We start from the raw sequence: 21,848 nt of genomic DNA on the forward strand, positions 1-21,848 counted from the left end.
TGGTGGGAGGGCACGCTCAGGTCCTGGAGCCGTGTTGTCGGTGGTATTCAGTGCCGAGGAATGAAAGACTGCTCTCGTGAGTCCACACCCGTGTGCGCCCCGAGCACACTTCACTCCAGGCAGAAGGAGCGTTGCTCAAGTGTTGACGCAACGGTTCGATAGCATCGAAACACATGTCTGACATGCCAATGCATCGCACTGTCGAATTAAGCACAGCTGAGCAAGTCAAGAATGCAACCGCCCCCTCCAGCCGGCATAGGGGTATATTCTGGGTAGGTGTGCTAATTGGTGAATGTACAAAACTGAACGTGCGTGTTTAAGAAAACCTGCGCATTCCTCGATTAGTGTCACCATTTATCGCTGGAAGCAGATTTAGAGATAGGCAGCCATACATAGGAAAGGTTAGCATTGCGCCATGCCAGCATCAGCAGGTCTGGAAGCAGATTGAGAGACAGATAGGCAGCCATACAAAGGAAAGGTTAGCATTGCGCCATGCCAGCATCAGCAGGTCTCGGAATCACGTCGCGAAATACAACTACGACGTTCAGAGCGTAAACGAAAACTACTGTGCAGTCCATCTGGATGGAACATCTTTAATGTGCATCTTTCAATATGGTCTTCAATGTTTTCGAAAGAAGAAACCGGGGAACTGGGACCGTCTTTAACCTGAAAAAGATTTTCAAATGTCTCAGTGATAACAGAGTGGCCAGTGGTCCAGAAATTACCATGGCTATGGCGTTCGATGAACCAGCAAGGATTCTTGAAAATGGGTTGTGTAGGAACTAGTTCAGTGCTTCATACAATCGTAATGAAAAAAACAATTCAACAAGTAAAGCACTACTATAGGAAGCATAGATGCCACGTTTCCCAGTTCTATGCAAAATATTTGCGCCAGGAACAACTAAAAAGTACCAGCATGCAATTGGAAACAAAAACTAGGACTGGCACGATGTGTCACTCATGAACTGGGAAACTTGGCAGGTAGGAGTAAGAAAAAGAAGCAACTATGACTTTTTAAATGCCCAGGACGAAGGGCAAACATCGCTTAGAATAAGCATTTACAAATCTAGCTCAATCAGATATGCCATTGCTTGCTAGGGTAGGTTTACAATTGAAGATCATTTCAAACGACTCCACTTCATGCCTGCCAGATTGCAGAGCCCATTTATTTGCAATCCAGCCTCTCTACTTAATTTCCGGATCAGCACCTATGATGCACAAGCAATAAAACAGCCATGTCTCATGTGCAGGCGGTACCTGCCAGTACCCTTGCCCATCACGGAAGAGCCGTGCCAGCAAGAGCACCCCTCAGCTGCAGCATGGGCCAGCTTAAACTGCCAAAGGGAAATGTGGTTTCTCCGACAGTTCCCAAGCGCAAATGTCCAACGGACCATGCAACGCTGGGGGTTTCTGCTTACCCAGCCTTGCATGGCCCTTTGGGGATGCAGGCTGCGGCACTACACATTTGAATGTGTATGGGTTTCAGGGGGGGAGGGATGGGTTCTCCTGTGCCACCCCAAACATAATTCAAACAGATCAAGGTGCTGCACCAGAAACCTCTTATGCACATGTGCAGGAAACAGGAAACTCTCTGCTTCCTGTTCGTGCTGCGCAGGTGCCACAGGGCCTTCAGGATGCAGCGCCGGCAGAAAGGCCAGACTGGGACTGCATGCAGGTAAGAATTTTTAGAAATCATTTTTATGGTGTGTGAGAGAATGAGTAAGTGGGTGTGTGTTTTGGATTCACCATTGAGCACGTTTTGACAAGGATGGAGAGTGAGAATAAACAATAGCATGTATTTGCTGGGCATCCATCATGTTATTTCATGGCTAGACTGGCATTTTGGTCCAGCCTTCTTGCTAGTTATTTTTTACTGCGGTATGGCATTTTATTCTATGCAACACGGGTAACGCAAACATACGTGTTAATACAATGTTATACTGGCCTGCATTGTGCGGCCGGTTTTGAAAGGTTTTCTTAATGTGCCATGGCCTTTTTAAGAAGGTAAAGCCAACAGGAATATATTGTTACGTGGGATACTCCCATATGTTAGCATCGCCATTGTGGACAGGTTTTCTTATAGTATCATTACAAGCATTATGGGGAAAGCAAGCAGGAGAATGTTCTTATATGGAAATACTGGTGAATATTCGTGGAGCCAGCATGGAAATGTACAGGCAGTCAGCGTGAACATGTTTTTATGCTGGCATATATGATGAGGAAAGGCACCATGAAAATGCATTGGGAAATGCTCCTGTGCACTGTTGGTGACTTGCATCAATTGGATTGGAGTTGCGCTACGAAATAAAAAGAAAACATTTTTTTTTTAAAAAAACAATCTGGCTTTTTACCCAGTTTTTCACAGCAAGTATGCTCTACAATGACCTACATTTTCACCCATTATTCTCAGGGGTGTGAAATGCACCCAAACTCCCCTGTGTTTGTTGGGGCTCCCTCGCTACACTGGGTCGCTCTGCTATATTGGTGTTAAATATTTAGACTGACAAGAAAATGTGTGGAGTCACAAACAGAATACTTGTGCGCTATTTATCACTACTATATTCAGAAAAGGCGTCTCTAGCAGCAATTCCGTACCCACCAACCCATCCACAAAGGCTGGCAACAATTAACAATAGTATAATGAAAACGGGGGTAGGAATGCGCTTGACACTGTTAAACTAAAGTAAATCAACAGTCTTGCTGAATACAATGTTTTTAATAATAAAGCTTTCTTTGAAGAACAGCCGACACGTGTTTCGACACTTAGGTCGTTTTCAAGGCTGGTTAACACACATCGTAAATAAGAATAATATAGATGTTCAAAAAGATAACAAAGAAATAATCATTGAATACATAGCAGTAGAAAGATAATCGTTAAAATAAAGTACACATCGATATTCCAAAACGATAACGGAAATGCAAAAATAAAATAAAATGAATAAACATACCAGGAAAACATGCAGAGGGCGAGGTACAGCAGTTGTGGATCAGTAAAAACACAGTGAAATCAAAGATAACAAGAAAAGAAACGATTTAGAAAAAGATATAGACAATGTTCAGATGAGAAATCATCCATACGTATTACAGTTGGTACTCAAATATCATCTTAAAACTAACTGTAGCCAGCACCCCGTGGCACAACCACATGCGAGCCCAGACACCAGGAAAAAAAAAAAAAAACAAAAAAACAAAGTGCTAATCACAGTCCAGAATAACCCAAAATTAAATGGAGGGATATTGTAAATACAGCATCAGCTAATATTACGTGATACTAAATAATTAAAAGATACCAATTATATAGAGTAGCATAAGGATAATGCAAAATTCCTTTCGATGATAATATGATACAGAAAAGTCACTTACCACACAAAACTAAAGATCATCAATTAGCTGGTTATATCCTATTCAAAGTAAAAATATATAAAACAAAAATAGAACTCAGTACAGGAGCTATGAAATCAATTGAACAAAATGATGAGGACTAAAATAAATCACTCACCGGATCAAAATATTGAAAAAGTTCCCATCACTTGGGAAATATGGCGAAATGCAAAAGAACAAGGTACTAGTTGCCGTATTGGCCGACTGAATTATATAGCCTGAAAGGAAACCGGATCTAATAAGAAAGCTGTCGATTTCAATCAGTTAAAGATTCAATATTCACCAAGAGGAAATTACTTACTCGATATATCGAGTGAGAAACATATATACCAGGATAAATTCAACCGTCAATGATCGAAAGCTTCCAAGATAAAGTGTGTCGCTAAAGACGTCACAGAAGTGACGGCGACGTAAGTGGAGGCGCGTTACGTCGCTCTGGTGACGTATTGTATCAACAAGGTGACGGTAGCCGTACGCAGTGCGCCCCGGTCGCAGGCTATGACGTCAGATATCAACATAGTTTCGAAAAGGTGACTTACAGTGCCCGATAATTGCCGGAAAATCCTCACAACCATTTAACGTGAACTCCATGAATATGGTATACAAACAGATTCCAAATTAGACTAAAGAGTAATATAAAAATTACTGGTGGTCGGACACGCATGAGAGGTGAGCCACGGTGATAACTGGCCCCAATCAGATAGATGTTCAAAACAGTGATGCACATGCATGAAAAAAACAACCTTTCTGCTCACAAAATTCAATATTGATAAGGTAAGCCTTATTTAGAGAAAAACATGCATCTCATGATCTGAATTCAACCCACGTGTTGTGCATCTCAAAAGACAAATTAATTTGGCTTCCATCTGTCGCAGTTTAAGCTGGAGATTGCCGCCTCTTTTCCCTTTATGTGCTTTCTGCAGACCAATAAAGCGCAAATCAGTGATTGAGTCCAATTGATGCTCTACTTGCCAATGAATTGCTAATGGTGATTTGGGTTCACACATCCTGAGGCTGGCCAAGTGTTCCCTGATGCGTATTCGAAGCTGACGGATGGTACTGCCCACATAGAGTTTGCCACATACACATACAATGGCATATACCACATGGGTAGATCTGCAATTAATGTAGTCCTTAATGGACACTCTAGTTCCAAATTTATCAGTGAAAATTTCACACTTGGGAAACGCCCAGGCACATTGATTGCAATTTCCACATTTACGAAAGCCCGTCAGTTGTTGTAACCAGGAAGTTTCTGTGGTTTTGTTATCAAAGAATGATGGACTCACCCGTGATTTAATAGTTGGTGATCTTAAATAAGTAAATTTCGGTTTAGGAGTCAGGTATGGCTCTAGATCCTTGTCAAGTCTCAGGATGTGCCAATGTTTGGCAACTCTTTACCCCATATTTCTTTGGTTACCCCATTTACGTCTGATTCTTCCATGATGTACAAATTGGTTGCCAAACATTGGCACATCCTGAGACTTGACAAGGATCTAGAGCCATACCTGACTCCTAAACCGAAATTTACTTATTTAAGATCACCAACTATTAAATCACGGGTGAGTCCATCATTCTTTGATAACAAAACCACAGAAACTTCCTGGTTACAACAACTGACGGGCTTTCGTAAATGTGGAAATTGCAATCAATGTGCCTGGGCGTTTCCCAAGTGTGAAATTTTCACTGATAAATTTGGAACTAGAGTGTCCATTAAGGACTACATTAATTGCAGATCTACCCATGTGGTATATGCCATTGTATGTGTATGTGGCAAACTCTATGTGGGCAGTACCATCCGTCAGCTTCGAATACGCATCAGGGAACACTTGGCCAGCCTCAGGATGTGTGAACCCAAATCACCATTAGCAATTCATTGGCAAGTAGAGCATCAATTGGACTCAATCACTGATTTGCGCTTTATTGGTCTGCAGAAAGCACATAAAGGGAAAAGAGGCGGCAATCTCCAGCTTAAACTGCGACAGATGGAAGCCAAATTAATTTGTCTTTTGAGATGCACAACACGTGGGTTGAATTCAGATCATGAGATGCATGTTTTTCTCTAAATAAGGCTTACCTTATCAATATTGAATTTTGTGAGCAGAAAGGTTGTTTTTTTCATGCATGTGCATCACTGTTTTGAACATCTATCTGATTGGGGCCAGTTATCACCGTGGCTCACCTCTCATGCGTGTCCGACCACCAGTAATTTTTATATTACTCTTTAGTCTAATTTGGAATCTGTTTGTATACCATATTCATGGAGTTCACGTTAAATGGTTGTGAGGATTTTCCGGCAATTATCGGGCACTGTAAGTCACCTTTTCGAAACTATGTTGATATCTGACGTCATAGCCTGCGACCGGGGCGCACTGCGTACGGCTACCGTCACCTTGTTGATACAATACGTCACCAGAGCGACGTAACGCGCCTCCACTTACGTCGCCGTCACTTCTGTGACGTCTTTAGCGACACACTTTATCTTGGAAGCTTTCGATCATTGACGGTTGAATTTATCCTGGTATATATGTTTCTCACTCGATATATCGAGTAAGTAATTTCCTCTTGGTGAATATTGAATCTTTAACTGATTGAAATCGACAGCTTTCTTATTAGATCCGGTTTCCTTTCAGGCTATATAATTCAGTCGGCCAATACGGCAACTAGTACCTTGTTCTTTTGCATTTCGCCATATTTCCCAAGTGATGGGAACTTTTTCAATATTTTGATCCGGTGAGTGATTTATTTTAGTCCTCATCATTTTGTTCAATTGATTTCATAGCTCCTGTACTGAGTTCTATTTTTGTTTTATATATTTTTACTTTGAATAGGATATAACCAGCTAATTGATGATCTTTAGTTTTGTGTGGTAAGTGACTTTTCTGTATCATATTATCATCGAAAGGAATTTTGCATTATCCTTATGCTACTCTATATAATTGGTATCTTTTAATTATTTAGTATCACGTAATATTAGCTGATGCTGTATTTACAATATCCCTCCATTTAATTTTGGGTTATTCTGGACTGTGATTAGCACTTTGTTTTTTTGTTTTTTTTTTTTTTTTCCTGGTGTCTGGGCTCGCATGTGGTTGTGCCACGGGGTGCTGGCTACAGTTAGTTTTAAGATGATATTTGAGTACCAACTGTAATACGTATGGATGATTTCTCATCTGAACATTGTCTATATCTTTTTCTAAATCGTTTCTTTTCTTGTTATCTTTGATTTCACTGTGTTTTTACTGATCCACAACTGCTGTACCTCGCCCTCTGCATGTTTTCCTGGTATGTTTATTCATTTTATTTTATTTTTGCATTTCCGTTATCGTTTTGGAATATCGATGTGTACTTTATTTTAACGATTATCTTTCTACTGCTATGTATTCAATGATTATTTCTTTGTTATCTTTTTGAACATCTATATTATTCTTATTTACGATGTGTGTTAACCAGCCTTGAAAACGACCTAAGTGTCGAAACACGTGTCGGCTGTTCTTCAAAGAAAGCTTTATTATTAAAAACATTGTATTCAGCAAGACTGTTGATTTACTTTAGTTTAACAGTGTCAAGCGCATTCCTACCCCCGTTTTCATTATACTATTCTTAAATATTTAGACCCCTGCATTTACCAGCTGCCACGGCTCAGGTGCATACCCATTAACACCAGTATGGATTGATTTTTTCTGCTTTCATCCTAACAAATATTGCAAAATGTCTTAACAATAAAGGAATGCACATGCATCCACGCCTCACAACTTTAAAAATAGGTTGTGCTAGAGTGGAATACACACTGATCATTAAGATATATGTTTCCCTATATTAAAGCAGAGGGATTCATTCATCGACAACAAAAAAGCCAAAAGGAAACATCATGGAACTGATGCAATAAAAATACTAACACATTTTAAAAAGATATATATTTTCAGTTTCATCATACCATTAAAAAATGGTGCCCACAATACACTACTCGGTCAAATGCAATGGGCACATGAAGACACTGTCATGCAGTATGTATTGGAGCCCTGTTCTTCAATGTAACCACAGGGTAAGTCCAAAAACAAATTTACCAAGAATCATAACGTGATCAATTGACTTCTGCCCTGCAGGAGTAAAAGGATGAGTATAGGCTGAGGTGCCTGCTCAACAAATCCAACACAATCATGAAGTTAAAAACAGGCACAGTTAACAGATATACCTCCTTTGGCCTTTTGTTGCAACGTGGGCAAAAGGGAAGGCTATCCTCCCAAGAGGGGTCTGAATGTGGTTCAGTAGAAACCCAAACAGTGACGTTGAACAGTCCAAAATAAAGACACCCAATAAGGTACATTATGAACTAGGAAACACTAACGAAAAAATAAAAGAAACCCCCCCAAAAAAAAAAAAAATTAATATATTTATATATATATATATATATATATATACACACATACATACCCATGTCAAAAAATCAAAAAACACTGAATGCACTGAATGTGCAAATATATCACTCTGGGCAAGGAGACAGAGATACAAGGTAATTAAAGACCACAGTGTTCAAAAAGGACATGTTCTTTGGTGCAAAATGGTTAAAAGTGACAAATCTCTAGGACCCAAAGCATGACAAAGGGTTATTTAGCAGTAGTCAATACTACCCTTTTGCAGTTCTTGGTGGTGCTGCCGGACCAGACTTGTCTGCACTGTGTGAGCAAAGCGGCCTTGGTGGTTCAAACGTGTCGAATTGTTCTTGAAACATGGCTCCAAGCAGTGCAATGGCAAACAAACTAGGATCCCTGGCTGTCTTGGCTCTCTCTGGGTGCAGGAGTCCCAATACAGATACTCTGTGGGACAAGGAATCCTTTTCTCATGCTCCTAAACAGGAGGCGGCTGGCACACAACTGCAGGGTTCCTTCAACACGGTGAGGTGTTGGATACTGCTGTGAATGTCAGAGACAGGTCTTGTTCCAGCAGCAAGTTCATCCCAATGGTCCCTGGGGCTTGGCTAGGGGACAGAGCTTGCCTTGGAACACCTCCCTTCACCTCACAACTGGAGTATACAAGTACTGCTCTTACAGCAGGGTACATACTAAATCTTCAAGGGTTGAGAGAGTCCAAATGGTGTGAGACACCACTTTTTAAAAAAGGTAAAAGCCTGCAGGTAATTGACTAAAGCTAGTCTGCTTTAGTGGTCCAATTCCTGCTCTTGGAATGAGTGGACATTGCCCTTCTATCACACCCAGTGGTTTGCTCTAGAGAAAGTGGAGGGGACAGGAAGGAAAGAGGCACAGAGAAAACAGATCTGTCCACACTAACCCCACTTGCTTTCCTTCTCACTAGGACCAAAGACCTTTAGAATTACAGCACCTTGGGGCGAGGCTACTCCCTTTGGATGGGTGTGCTCTTTTGAGGTCTAGGACAACTGTCTATTGTGCAGCCGTCTCTGAAGGAGGGTCTAACCTTCCCTCACAAAGAGATCAAAGAAGAAGCATGATCATTCAGGTTCCTGTCTTGCCATTTGGCTGGATCAGCCAGTCTGGCAAGAATACACATCCCCTTCCACAACTGAGCTGCACACAGAAGGTGCTAGATGAGAAATATCAAATTGGATGTGGCTGCAATGATCATGAGTAGTGCCATGCACGGTGCCTTAAACGAAGCAGTGTTAATATTTAGAGTTTACCCTGTCACCACCATGGGTTGCTAAATCATAGTTTTAGTACAGCGGTGCGTGTTCTTAAATGCATCCGCTCTGCTGCAGATACTTGGCTGTCACCGGGCACCTGTGACCTCTAAACCTGCTCTGTGGCACTCAGAGCAGGCGCTGCAGATCAGGATACGGAGGGTGCAAGCACAAGTACACACTATACTTTTGGTGCTTATGAAAGGGGAAATCTGATCATATTATGGAAATAACTGCTTCGTTTGATTAATTAATACAAACATAAAAAGGAAAGGTCTTTCACACCCTTGCCAGATGGCAATTCATCACAGATAATAAAAGAATACAACCAAGGTGTGGGGTCGGGGAAAAGAGTTACCTTCCTATAATGGCCTGGGCCCAGGTTACAAGTTCAAACCAACTGAGGGCCTTAACAAAGACCCCCTTTCACTTACTGTCACTAACATGCCCCCTCCCCAACATAAATAGGGGGTTACAGCGGTCGGTACACAGGTATATTTCCAGGAATGCACATAGTTATTTGAAAAACAATTCAGTGGCCATTTTGCAAGTTCAAAGATTAATAAAAATAAGAAATGAAATGGTAATCATGCAAAACCTTTGAAACCAACATCTCTCTTACACTAAACAGCAAGATAAGCTGTGCACTTATTGGCAGGTTTATCACCACAGCAAGACCATGGTTAGCCGAATTTAGATGTTTAAGGTCAGGCCGGCTCCCTCCAAGTTAAACAAAGCATGGTCACAGCTTGACCGTGGGGAATACAATCCACTACACGGGGTCCTGGTAAAAGCAGCAGAGCTGCTTAATGATTCGAGATCGAATTCCCTCTATCCATAAACATTATCCTACTCTGAAAGAAATCCTATGGAATGTTTACTCTTTATTGAAATTGCCACTCAAAATGTTCAACATTTCTAATTGCACGTTATCCAGACAAACAAATTCCCTGATGTTTCAAGATCCTCTAAATGTGGAAATGTTCTTGGATCATCTCTCCAGCCAAATTGACATTTTCAACATTTGCCTTATGTGAAATAAGTGGCACGCCAATCAATCTCAACTGCTGGGATTTAGTTGCAAAGAAAATTGGTATTGAACAGCACAAACCGTATTTTCCTTCAGAATGTGTGCAAACATTTGAAAATCCATTGTAGTACTTACAAAAGTTAAAAGAAAAAGCAAAAGAATTTCAAATAAACCAACAGAATAAGAATGTTTGTCATGTCTTGTATGCTTTTTGGCAATGTCTGCAATCGAGTTCAGCTACAGATCACAATGTACTGAAGATGGAACAGCTCCGATTTTTAGACAAGCAACTACTTGTGTGCGCTTAAAGATCCTAGGTTGTGAAGCCAGAGGTGCTGCAAACATTCTGCGTTAGCAACACAGGGTGAGGATGTCATGCTATAACTGGATCTGACGCAGCATTCCTAAATAACCGCACCAGTGCGTTTCAAATAGACGTTATACAAGCATCTAAATTAGATGGGACACCTCATTCCATGTTTAAGTACGTACAACAGCTTCACTGACGATTCTACACAGTGTTTCAAGTAATCTCACCAGTGCAACTATAATAGCGGTGGAGCACATATCTCACTCGATTGCATACCTTACCCCGTGCTGAGAAAGCGCAATATTTTCACTGAGAGAGCCACAGTAGTTCTACACATGGGTTGTGCTGGTCCACAAATACGGTAAGAGCTGTTGCAAGTGTACCTCACATTGATGGGAGTATAAGCCATATTTTATGCTAAAACCATCCTGATGAAAGTGGAAAATGAAATATTGCCCCACTGAAACTGGTTGACATATGGTGATGGCTAATGAGACCCCTTAAGTGGGTCAAGCTGGTCATTTTTAGATACAAATTGAGTTGAAATATTGTAATATTGTTTTTCAGTAGATTGTGCCCCTAGACTATCAGCCAATAAAATTAAATAGTTGCCAAAGATAGTGTTCTGGCACCAACAAACATCATTTTGACTTTCTTTGAATGTATGGGAGTGAAGTTGGAAAAGGGGTGAATTTATGACATAGAAGAGACGTTGAGACGATACAGAAAGATCTGAAAAGGAGCTACTGGGCGGCCTTTGATTTTTCTTAACCTATCCCCTTTTAGATAGGCAGCACATCAATATCCTCTAGGGCTAGGTGAGGTGAGGCAGGGCAAATTAGCTGGTGCTTTGTCCCCATTTCCCTTTGATTTGTGGCATCTCTGACAACTAATTTACCATAGCCAGAGAATTGTACCATTATCACCCCTTTTGAATTATTACTTGTATGCAAAGTGTTGCACAGAATTGAAGGAACTCTGGATATTTTTCATGTGTGATAATACCTTTGGAGCTGCTGCAGCAGATCCCTTATAGCTTGGATATGACCCTCTGGGTCGTCTAAAGATCCTAGACCACAATTACTTGACAAAGAACGGGCTATGATACAACTCAAACCTTTGTTTTATTTAAATAAAATCCCGGAAAAAAAGGGGGGGTTGCTAACTTTATACTGCAGAAGTCGAAAGGGCAATACCTGTGCAACTGGTTCACAGGAGCAAGAACTGGCTGTCGCTGAATCTTACAAAACATAATCCATACATTCAGTCACACCATAACTCCACTGCTTACATTTCTGTATCTAGTCCTAATAAGACTTACAACTGTGCAACATAATGCAATCCACATTTCCTTAAACCGCTTATTGGCAACATTTTCTCCAATATCAAAAACAAGTATTGGTAGCAGAAATGTCACACAGAAAGATGCATTGGAGAAAAAAGATATTATGATGTGGTTCTTTTCAAGCCTATGAATATACATACTAGCTCTGAGGAGTGCACAGAAATGCAATGTATTGGCTACGTATCCACCCCAGATTCTGAGTTTGTGAAAGGACAACTGCCCCCCCCCAGACCCTTTGAATTATCTGGGTGCAATTGGGTGTCCTTTTTATTCACAAGATCATTGGTGCAATTGTAGTGTTAAAGTGTATTTAATCTATGGAAATGAACTCCCATCACAAACTTTCTTTTTAAAAGATCTATGGCTTTCACGGCTCCCCTCTCATTAATTCTCTGATAGGCTATGACGTGTGTTCATTGGTTCACAGCCTCAGCTGTTGACTATTGTGAGCAATTGCAGGATACCAATTTATGTGGCTTTGGGGTCTGCAGACCTGTGAAGAAATGCTATTGGGCTGCAGTTTAAATTAATATTTGCTTAGCTTTGAATATGCTCAGAAAGCAGGATTGCAATATCCTATTCTTAGTAAATCAGCCTCTACACTCGGCATAGAAAATTGCTAGGTTTTCTACAAGAAATAAAATCCTCACTTGCTTTAAATATAGTGAGGAAGCACATTTCACACTAAAATAGAAAAGACTTCTATTTGGGATGACCCAACTCCCCACCCCTACTTGAATTGTCAATTATCGCATCAGGCCTCCCCTTCATGTGATTTACGCCCTCTAGAATCCATTTCTCTGCAATGTCAATTTACATTTATGGAGTTTCCATACTCACTTTGAATCATTATTTAAAGGCACAGAGTCAGCAGACAGCCCACGCCCCCCCTCCCCAAGTGTTACCAGAGTATTCCCAGTCCACTGGTCTCTACTGGTACCCTTCTACCATTTCCAGGAAAGCAGGTCTGCCTCAGGTAAATCAGCATCCAATTCTGAACAGGTCTCCCCTCTTCCCCCCCCATCCCCCCTTCTTGGTAGCTTTCAAAATCCTAGCTCATCCGATTCCCTGGGTGCTTTTGGAATTGAAATGTTCCCCACCCTATGTCATGACCTCACACTGGTCAGACCTTTCTATTGGCCCATTTAATAGAGAGACCTACACAGACAATACAGCACCCAACCTTCAGAGGTTGATCATATTTTGGAACAAGTGAAAAGGGGGTGGGGGTGCTAGATGCTCTGCACTGTTGAATTAAAAATAAATCACTTTATTCCAAGTGTCATCATAGCAACATGACACCAATGAAATATGTAATTCTGCATTGCCTTAAACCCCAAAGTTAGGGATACCCAACATGAATATGTGCGATAAGGTTTTAAGGAATACAATAATAATAATTAGTAATTCGAATGTAGAGTCATTTTGTAAAGAAGAATCACACGTTACAGTGCACATTTCCTTTTTATTTTGGGTCAGATCACAATGTGTGTAAAAGTGGTTTGTATCTCAAATGTCATTTTACTATGAAATGCGCATCTTTATTTTAATGCGGGAAAGAGAGGGGTTGAACAAACCTGCCAGAGCTTGCCTAAAGCTAATGATTGAACTCATCAGCTGACGGGGTATTTTTTTTTTTGCAAAGACTTTCATGGCTCCATTTGGAGAAATTTAGTGGAAGGCCCAGTTCAAAGTGCTATCATTTTGCTTGATGCTGGGGCTGGCTTTTGCCAGACAGATTTCTAGTAAACAGTTTAGATCATCATCTCAGAACACCATGTTTCAACAATTGATTGAATGTATTTGAATTGATGTATTAATATACTCTTGATTATGGGATGGAGAATCCCATTACCCATAGGCCTTGAACAGATGGTCTGTTATAGAAAGTAATTATTTCTTTGATAGCTCTTAATTATTCAGGAAGGTTTCCTCATGATCTAAGCCAACCTCTGGAGCCTCAAAACTACCCAACAACAAGGCTGATTTGAACAGGTTGTCAAAAGTCTTAAAAAGCCAACAGTTAAAGATGAAACAAAGGGGGAAACGAGCTGTGGTGATGTTGCAGGAAAAGCTTGAGTGGTGCATCTAAAAAAGAAATACCCAGTCTCAAGGCATCACAGCTATGTACATATTGAGCCCCCAGTTGTGCACCACTTTGCAGTTAGGTGTGGTGGTTCAAACAACTGCCACAGTAACGCATCAAATCTTGTCTGCAAAAGTGACTGGAAGACAATCAAGGAAAATCAAAAAACGATAATTTTCCTAAGAGTGAGAGGACAGCAGAAATAAGCAGAGTTGTTAAAAGCAAACCATGGAGCTGAAGGCCTGAAAACATGGCATTACCACCATCCAGTGAAAGAATCGGAGCCTGGACAAGGGTTGTAAAATATCTGCTCTCTTTCAGATATGAAAAAGAATTAGGGTAAATGAGTAATCTGCAACTTAAAAATGTAGATTAGAATCAAGAGTAAAACCAATCAATGTCTTAAAGGACTCCAGGTTACTGAGAAGTCACAAACAAAAAGCAGTGGAAGTCTCTTGAATAAGCATGGGTCAAGGGGGAACTATTATACCAGTAAGAACAGCATTAAGTAGGGTTTAGCTTTAAGGAAATGGAGGATAGTCTATGGCATCAAGACAGTTCCTCGGGTGGAGGACATACATACGGACACCCTTACCTAAATCAGGGGGCTGGGGCTCAGCATACTAGTGAACCTTGAAGCCAAAGCAACACTCCTCAGTCTCATCAAGAGTTTCATGTAGATTTAAAAAATGGGTGGCAAGACAGACTCCCTTCCCAAAGAAACACAGAAATGCATGGGCAAGCTGCCAGCTTTGGCTGAACCAATCTGCAAAAACTGAAAACGTTCATGAACGAAGGAAACAAGCCAATGCTGAAACAGTCAAGCCCACCCAAAGGATGCACTGTTCAAAAGAAGGAACGTCATAGTCAGGCATGTCAAATACTTCAGGGAATCCCAGGAACATATCCAGGTATGTCCCACCAGCATTCAGTATGCAAGGGCATTGTCGATCACCTGAAGGGCAGTTGTTCGGTGTTGCACCCAGGACAGAATCAAGATTGATAGTGGCAAAGCAAATGATGGAGCGAGGGGACATTCTGGAAAAAAGGTCAAAAGCCCAGCTAGTCTAACAAGAAAAAGCTAAGGCGGCGATAGCCCGATATTGCCCTTTCACCAGCAGAACAAGTCCAGTTTTCTTGAGCATTTTACCAGATTTTAGATTGCTGGGAAAGTAACTTTGATTAAATGAAGACTATTTTAAAGGAATTCAAGCAAGAGAAATAGTATTAGGAATAGATTTGGTACAAAGGAATGATATCATGAGTATGTGGTGTGCTTCAGCACCGATAGAAAATTATATAAGACATGCTCTGAAATTATTTTAGAGCTTTACAGAGGAACCAGTTGGGGTACAATCGAAAACCAATATGTAGAGCAGTGATACATTATGGAATGAATAGCAACCACAATGTTATTCTTTTCCAACAAAAAGAGGAATAAAGCAACAGATAACATCTGAAAGGGCAATAGATAGAAGTGGAGTAATGTTTACATTTGAAACTACTCAAATTGACAATTTGCAGCAGGTGATATTCAGAAACTAGAGAACGTAATTTAGCTGCATGCAGCCGCCATCATTTGGCTGCATGTGTTAGCCATAAAACGATGGAGAAGAAAGTTGAGTGGATGGAATATCCCCAGGCTCTTATGTTCTTAATGGAGAGGAAAGCCAGGCATCCACTGCATGGGATTTAGACTGCAAAGTCTAAAAAGGACCAAGCAAATAACCAATCACTTGAATTAGCTAACAAGAGCAGAGAACATAATTTTGAAATCTGAGATGGGTAATCGACTGTGGATGATTTAGGTCTAAGAAAAATGCATCATCATTATATATTTTCATAGTGTTAACCTCGTGCAAGAGCAACACATTGCTGCACAGGTCACAAAGCAAAACATAGGTAGGAGGAATTTTAACAAATCATCAAGTAAAAATTTGTAAGAAATATCACAGTACAATATAGGATGGGGGAGTGCACTGGACAGCCAGGATATTGGTTACAATAAAGGTGAAGAGCCAGGTCTTCAGTTCTTTGCTAAACTGAAGGGGACCGAGTAGTGCAGATTGCCACCAGGATGGAGTTGCCACCACAATGAGTTCCAGAAAACCCAAGCATAGCATTAGGACTGTCTTATTTTTTCCTTTCTGAGCCAGTCTAGTATCAATCCTGGAGATAGTATTACTGCCATATAACATGTGGCACCCTATATGTTTAGTTCGGTCATGAGGGTGGAGTCCTAGAGGTGGTTGTCCTGTAGGCGAGACAAGCGGTTCTGAACCAGATCCTAGCCACAATCGGGAACCTTTGTAATTCACACAAGGTGGGAACCCACAGCATGGTGGGTCACTTTTTAAGGGGCAAAGTGAGCAGCCAGGAGCCCTGCAAGGATGCAGTTACCCCTTCGATATGCAAGATCACCAGGGACTGTGCCAAGTCCTGGGGCAGCAGGCAGGGCTTGCAGAGTGGAGGAATCTGATGCAGCATTGGAAGGATACATTGCTAGTCACAGTGAGACCTGGGCATTTTGGCGAGTTGAGGGTTGAACCTGATCAATCACATTTTGTCCAGATATCATTGAGCAGGTTCCTGCGTGGAGGGGGCGCCCATTGGGAAAACAATTAGTTTTAGTATTGATGGCAGTAATAGGTCAAGGGTACTGAGAGAAGGTGTTGCAGGGGGATTCAGCTAAAAAATGGGAAGAAGCATTGTGCACAGAAGTGAGCATGGAACATCATGGCTTGGGCCCATCAGCTCATTCTGAAGCATCTCTTGGACATTGCGATTAAGAATATATCTTTTTTAAAATCCTGGGATGTGCCTGCAGCCTCCTTTTCCAAGGTTATGTACGTGCACACAAAAGAGTAATCCAGCATCGATGAATTTAGCAATGAATAAGCTACTGGCTTTGCTAGTTACTGAGGGATACTGAAATGGAACTTGTGGCAGGATAATGAAGTCCCAACCCCATATGGAAAAAAGTGCATTTATGAGTTTGGATACATCGCAATTACTGCTACATAGAACTAATGCATGCCTAAAATGCTATACCTCACCATGTTGGACTGATACTTGCCACAATGCAGCAAATCAATCAGCATTGCATTTTCAAATAATGCATAACATGCCGATTGACATTCCCGGTCTTGAGTAAATCTATCACTGCACTAAATAAACTAACTCAGCTTGCTCAGCCAATGACTAAAAAGCTTAGAAGAACGGAAACTGATACACATCGTGTCAAGTGTGAAAGTCGCTGCTCTATTTCTGCTTCGAGAGCTACCTTTCATAGGGGCTATGATATCACAATGGACGTGTACAATTGTACAGTTCAAGGGTGTAATTTCTTTGATCCAGATGAATAGTGCAGTCACAGCTAGACTACAGCAACAGACTGTCACGTTAGGTGATGAACAGGGCCAGCAATGGACCACCGCCTTAACTAGGTAGGCCTCAAAGTGAGGGCTCAGTGCCGTTATCACCTTTGTCCACCTCCCCTAAAACAGTGTTTGATATCGGCACCCCAGGGATTCATTCAGGGTGCCAATATTTTCCACAAAAGAACTTCAAAGATGGCCATCATAAATAATGAATTGAAATCGTCCATTTACCTACTGCTGGTAAAAAGCATAGGTGTGGCCATTCTCCAGTCTACTCGGGAGACACTACTCCAGTCATGGTTTTATCTTTGCATTCTGAGACTTGTAATCAGATTTTTCCACTGTAAGCCCAGAATTTGTATTTTTTTTTATTTTATTTGGATTTTGTTATAGCGTTTCACGCCCAAGTGTTAGATCCAGGGGCAGAGGGGTGGTGGTGCAGAACCACTACAATCATCTTTTAGGCTTGTTCTTGGCTCTCAACAGCATTGAGGCACGCTTATACGTTATTCACAATGGGCAATGGGTTTACGATATGTCGAGTCGGTGTAGGGATAGTAGAGTCAATTGCCATCAATGGCTTTAGATGGTACAGTGGTTGAAAAGGTCCAGCAAGAGGATGTGGACCTGAAGCTGGGATCCAATCAAAAATGGTGACAAAAATGGGGAGACGATGGAAGAGCTTTTCGAAGTGGTTGAGTCAGGTTAATGAGCTCAAACAACGTGATGCAGTTCTTGGACTATTGGCTCAAAAACAGCAGAAGCATATACACGCAACGAGTAGAGAGTTGATTTGGATTGAAAAAGCAGCACATGTCAAAAGTCTGCAACAGGTGCCAACAGTGAAAAATGGTGGCCAGAGCAGTTGTTGGACTTCTAGTTGCTGGAGTACCTCATCCACGGACATGGCGAGTCCTTGTTCTACACTTCCCACAGCCAGGAAGGTTGCCAGAGAGCACTTGCAGGGGCTGTCATGGCCAGTGGGCAGGATCTCCGGGTATCTGCGGTCTCGGCTACAAACCTGGCCTTGTCCAGACAGCGGGTCACCAGAAATGACCCTCTGAGAAGCATCTTTCTCCCTTCTTGGAACCTTTATCTCCATCTGTGGAAGAGGACTTTGGTTCAGGTTGCACTGCTAAATAAGGTTGCAGGCAACATTCTTCTGAAATCCAAAGAGGATTTCACTAATGGGGAGGGTTCACACTCTTAAGGAAGCATCCGCCACAGTGGATCGGTCCCCTTCTAAACTTCGGGAAAGGTCCAACCCTGGCTTTTGCGAGACTCATTTTATCTAGTGAGGTCATATCCAGGGAGTTTGTCTGCAGAAGTGTTCGGGATATGGGAGTAACCTGACAAATACCAAGATTGAGGAACCCCTCTCTAGGTGGTCACTTCCGTCCTGAGCCACTCTACTCAGATCCTCTACTTATTTGTCAGGCATGAAATGGCCTCCAGTAATTACCACTCTGGTGGGAGCCTCTCGGGTGTCCAGGCAGAGCTTGCCTTTGAAGCACTCATTCCCCTGAAAGATCAAGGTGGAGTTTCCTGGGCTGTGTCCACCAAGTCCCAGATAGCTGATCCACATAAGGCCCTGGCAGTGAATGATCGCTGGCAACCAAGCTGACAAATGTAGACCACATGTTTTGGGCACGTATTGTAAGCCACCATAGCTTTTGGATCTTTGTGTTGCATCAGGCCATTTGTAGAAATGCATTTGTTTCTCTGAAATTGCCATGTTACTAAACAGGGCAGCTGCTGAGGGGTGTCAGACAGGTGCAAGCAGTCAGGCTAGTCCATCCCCAGAGATGGCTTCTGTCAGAAGGGACTCTGCTTGGCAGAGGTGGATGGCAGGGGTAAAAAAGCGCAACTCGGGCAGAGGGGACCAGGGAGTGGAAAAGTATGTGGGCAAGGAATGCTGGCAATCACATAGGAGTTTGCCTGTGTTGCAGGCTTCCCGATTGGCCAGTACCTCTCTTCAAGTGCCAATAAGAAAAATGAGATACAGATTTACATACACATTCCAGGCTTCCATGTAGAACAGGGACATGTGAATCGGTCTACATAATGTATGCTTTCACTGCCAGAGCACTACCCAAGTGGTACAGGATAGAAGTGAAGGCAAGCAGTGTAATGTAGAGCTGGCCACAGACTCCTCTTGGCAGAAGGTTCTGCCTCGGGGAATAAACAGACCACAAAGAAAATAAATTACTAACAAATCCCATTGCAAACCACACAACTATCACGAATCAAACAAACAATAAGTGGGAACAGTTTTTAATAAAACCGTCCAAAACATTTGGTTTTACTTTGTCCAGTGTTCATCCTGCGCGACGCATTTCATAAGAACCGCTTTGCATTGTTCACATAGAACTCGTTTATGAAAGTCGCCATTATGCACACATCTGCTTCTCCTTAGCATCTGTATTGTTCAAACGAGGGTAACCATTCACAGAGCAGAGAGGACCAGCCCTGAGAAAGTTATTAAAACCAACAGATTGTTTACTTGGATTAGATTAGCATTTTTGCATAGCAACAGCAGCCCATGCCCTGCCAATTTAAATATGTTGTCACTTATCCAGCCGCACACCTTAACCGAACTCCAAAGCTCACTCATTAAGTTTAAACGTCATGGACAAAAGGAGGCCAGTGTTCAGTTCACAAAGTAAATCTCCCAGAGAGCAAACTGGCAATGGCTAGATGGGTTTACACCCAATCGGGATAGGGATTCTGAAGACTTCGGCCACAGATCTTTGAAGAAAAAAAAAAAGGGGGACCATGTCCGAAAACACCTCTAAATGGGTACACACTGAAATGTATACAAATGAGAACACAGACACTCAGAAAAAAAAGTGTATGTAAATTTCCACTAACCATTCTGTATCATGATGTCCCTGTAATCAATTTTCCGAGCTCGAGTTGTCTGCATGCTTAACCCACACCTTAAAAAAAGAAAAAAAAAAGTGATCAAAAATAGAACTTGCAATACTGCATGCGTGTTGCAAAGGTCGTGACCTGCCAACGTGTTTATCCATCGTGTAACACAAGTCAATCTTTAAAGTGTAGCTGTTGTGCTATTAGTGCAATTAGTATGTTTTTAGGCAGGGGCAGGTGGCTTCACCCAATCAAGTGTACAAAATGGGCGGTCACGCTGCACTGGGGTGTGTGTGTGAGATCAATTTAGGCCAGATTAAGAAGGGCAAGTAAAAACTATATGGCAGCGTTTCCAACTTGCATGCCTGCAGTCATATTTTCGCACCGACATGGTGCAAATCCATTCTGCCCCATCAGTAAGGAAATTAATGAACGAACGGGTATTGCTTCAATCGCCACTTTGAAATCTCAAGCACTGGTTTGCTCTGTTCATTACTATGAAAAGACCAACTGAGGAAAACCAAATTTACAATTAGACTGGACAGTACCAAATAAAAATAGGACAATGACAAAAAGAATACTGCCAACATTTTGCACCAAATGGTTTATGCATTTAACGTTCCACTAGACAAGGCGTTGCGGGAGAAAAGTACTTGTTTGTGGTGTAAATGTGTTAACATCGGCAAAATTTTAATCTGATGCTGACAGAATGCAAATGTCCATATTTTGCACAAAAATAACGTCACCGTGCCTGTATTTTCTACCCGGGGGCATCTTTTCTCCACCCAAGCTGTGTGACCATCTCCAGTATGAGATACTGTTTTAGGATGACAGCCGATCAGATGGTGCAAAAAATAACGAGGGGATTAGAGAGCATCCAAGGCCAGGAACAGAGGGAAGAGTGCAGGCATTGCACAGACACTCACTAAACTTACTAGCTGGACCCACATCAATGTATTTTCCTGCAATTCATTATGGACTTGCTGGCTGCTGGCGTAGTAGTCCAAGGCAACTTAGCTGAATTGATGGGTCCATGGCAACTCAAATTGGACGGATGGCTCAAGGCTGAATAGAAGATGTTCACACAGGAAGGTTCGAACACTGGCATTCTGCCACCAACCTCAGCTTAGTGAGGGGGGAGTGGGGAGCATTCCGTAGTGATGGAGAGAGTGAAGCCCCCCTGCTGCGTGGGAATTGGCAGCTCGAAAGCACAGACATGAAACGAGATCCAGGGGAGGCCCTGCTTTTGAGATTGCAGGTATGTGGAGACCCAGGGACTCACCAGCTTTAAGAAGTTGCACTAAAACAATCTAACGTGTAGCGCTTTTGCACTAAAAAACACCATTTGTAAATGTGCTGCGGACGGTTTGAAACGTCGCTAAAAGGAGCACAATGCAGCAATGTACCCATATGCCACATAGAAGAACTTCGTCTGATTGGCAATTCTCTGCAGTTTCTTCTATCGTGTGGCATCAATCCGAAAGACCACTTCCTAACCCCCATGTAGATCTGTGATAAAGAAGCCAAGCCCATTTTGTCATTGGGTTCTTTGCAGAAGGATGTCCACACCCTAGCTGCTCATAAGCTCGTCAAGTGGCACAACGAGTAGAGCGTTCGCTTTGACATCCATGCAGAGCTTGCTAACGCAGGTTCGAATCCCGGCAGGCCTTAACTCAGCCTTTCATCCTTCCGCGGTCGATAAATGAGCACCACACACCGTGGGTAATAATAAGCAGCGTTCAGATACCTGAGGGTTCGTTGCGATATTTAAATGCCAAATTATTATTAT

The 21,848-nt window shown here is 42.0% G+C and overlaps 1 protein-coding gene across 2 annotated transcripts in view; it reads right to left on the reverse strand.

Annotated features, from left to right (window-relative positions):
* The window catches only part of KITLG (KIT ligand), a 211,160-nt gene that overhangs the window by 149,156 nt on the left and 40,156 nt on the right, over positions 1-21,848 (reverse strand). Inside the window, exon 2 of one of the 2 annotated variants that reach the window (XM_069629337.1) lies at positions 20,060-20,127. The exons of the other annotated variant lie outside the window; for it this stretch is intronic. Coding sequence (XP_069485438.1) covers positions 20,060-20,062 — 3 coding nt within the window. The 5' untranslated portion in view covers positions 20,063-20,127. The remainder of the gene's footprint in view (positions 1-20,059; positions 20,128-21,848) is intronic. 2 annotated transcript variants of the gene reach the window in all.

Source organism: Ambystoma mexicanum, chromosome 12 (genome assembly GCF_040938575.1).
Source record: "Ambystoma mexicanum isolate Mex_15411 chromosome 12, UKY_AmexF1_1, whole genome shotgun sequence".
NCBI classification, from domain to species: Eukaryota; Metazoa; Chordata; class Amphibia; order Caudata; family Ambystomatidae; genus Ambystoma; species Ambystoma mexicanum.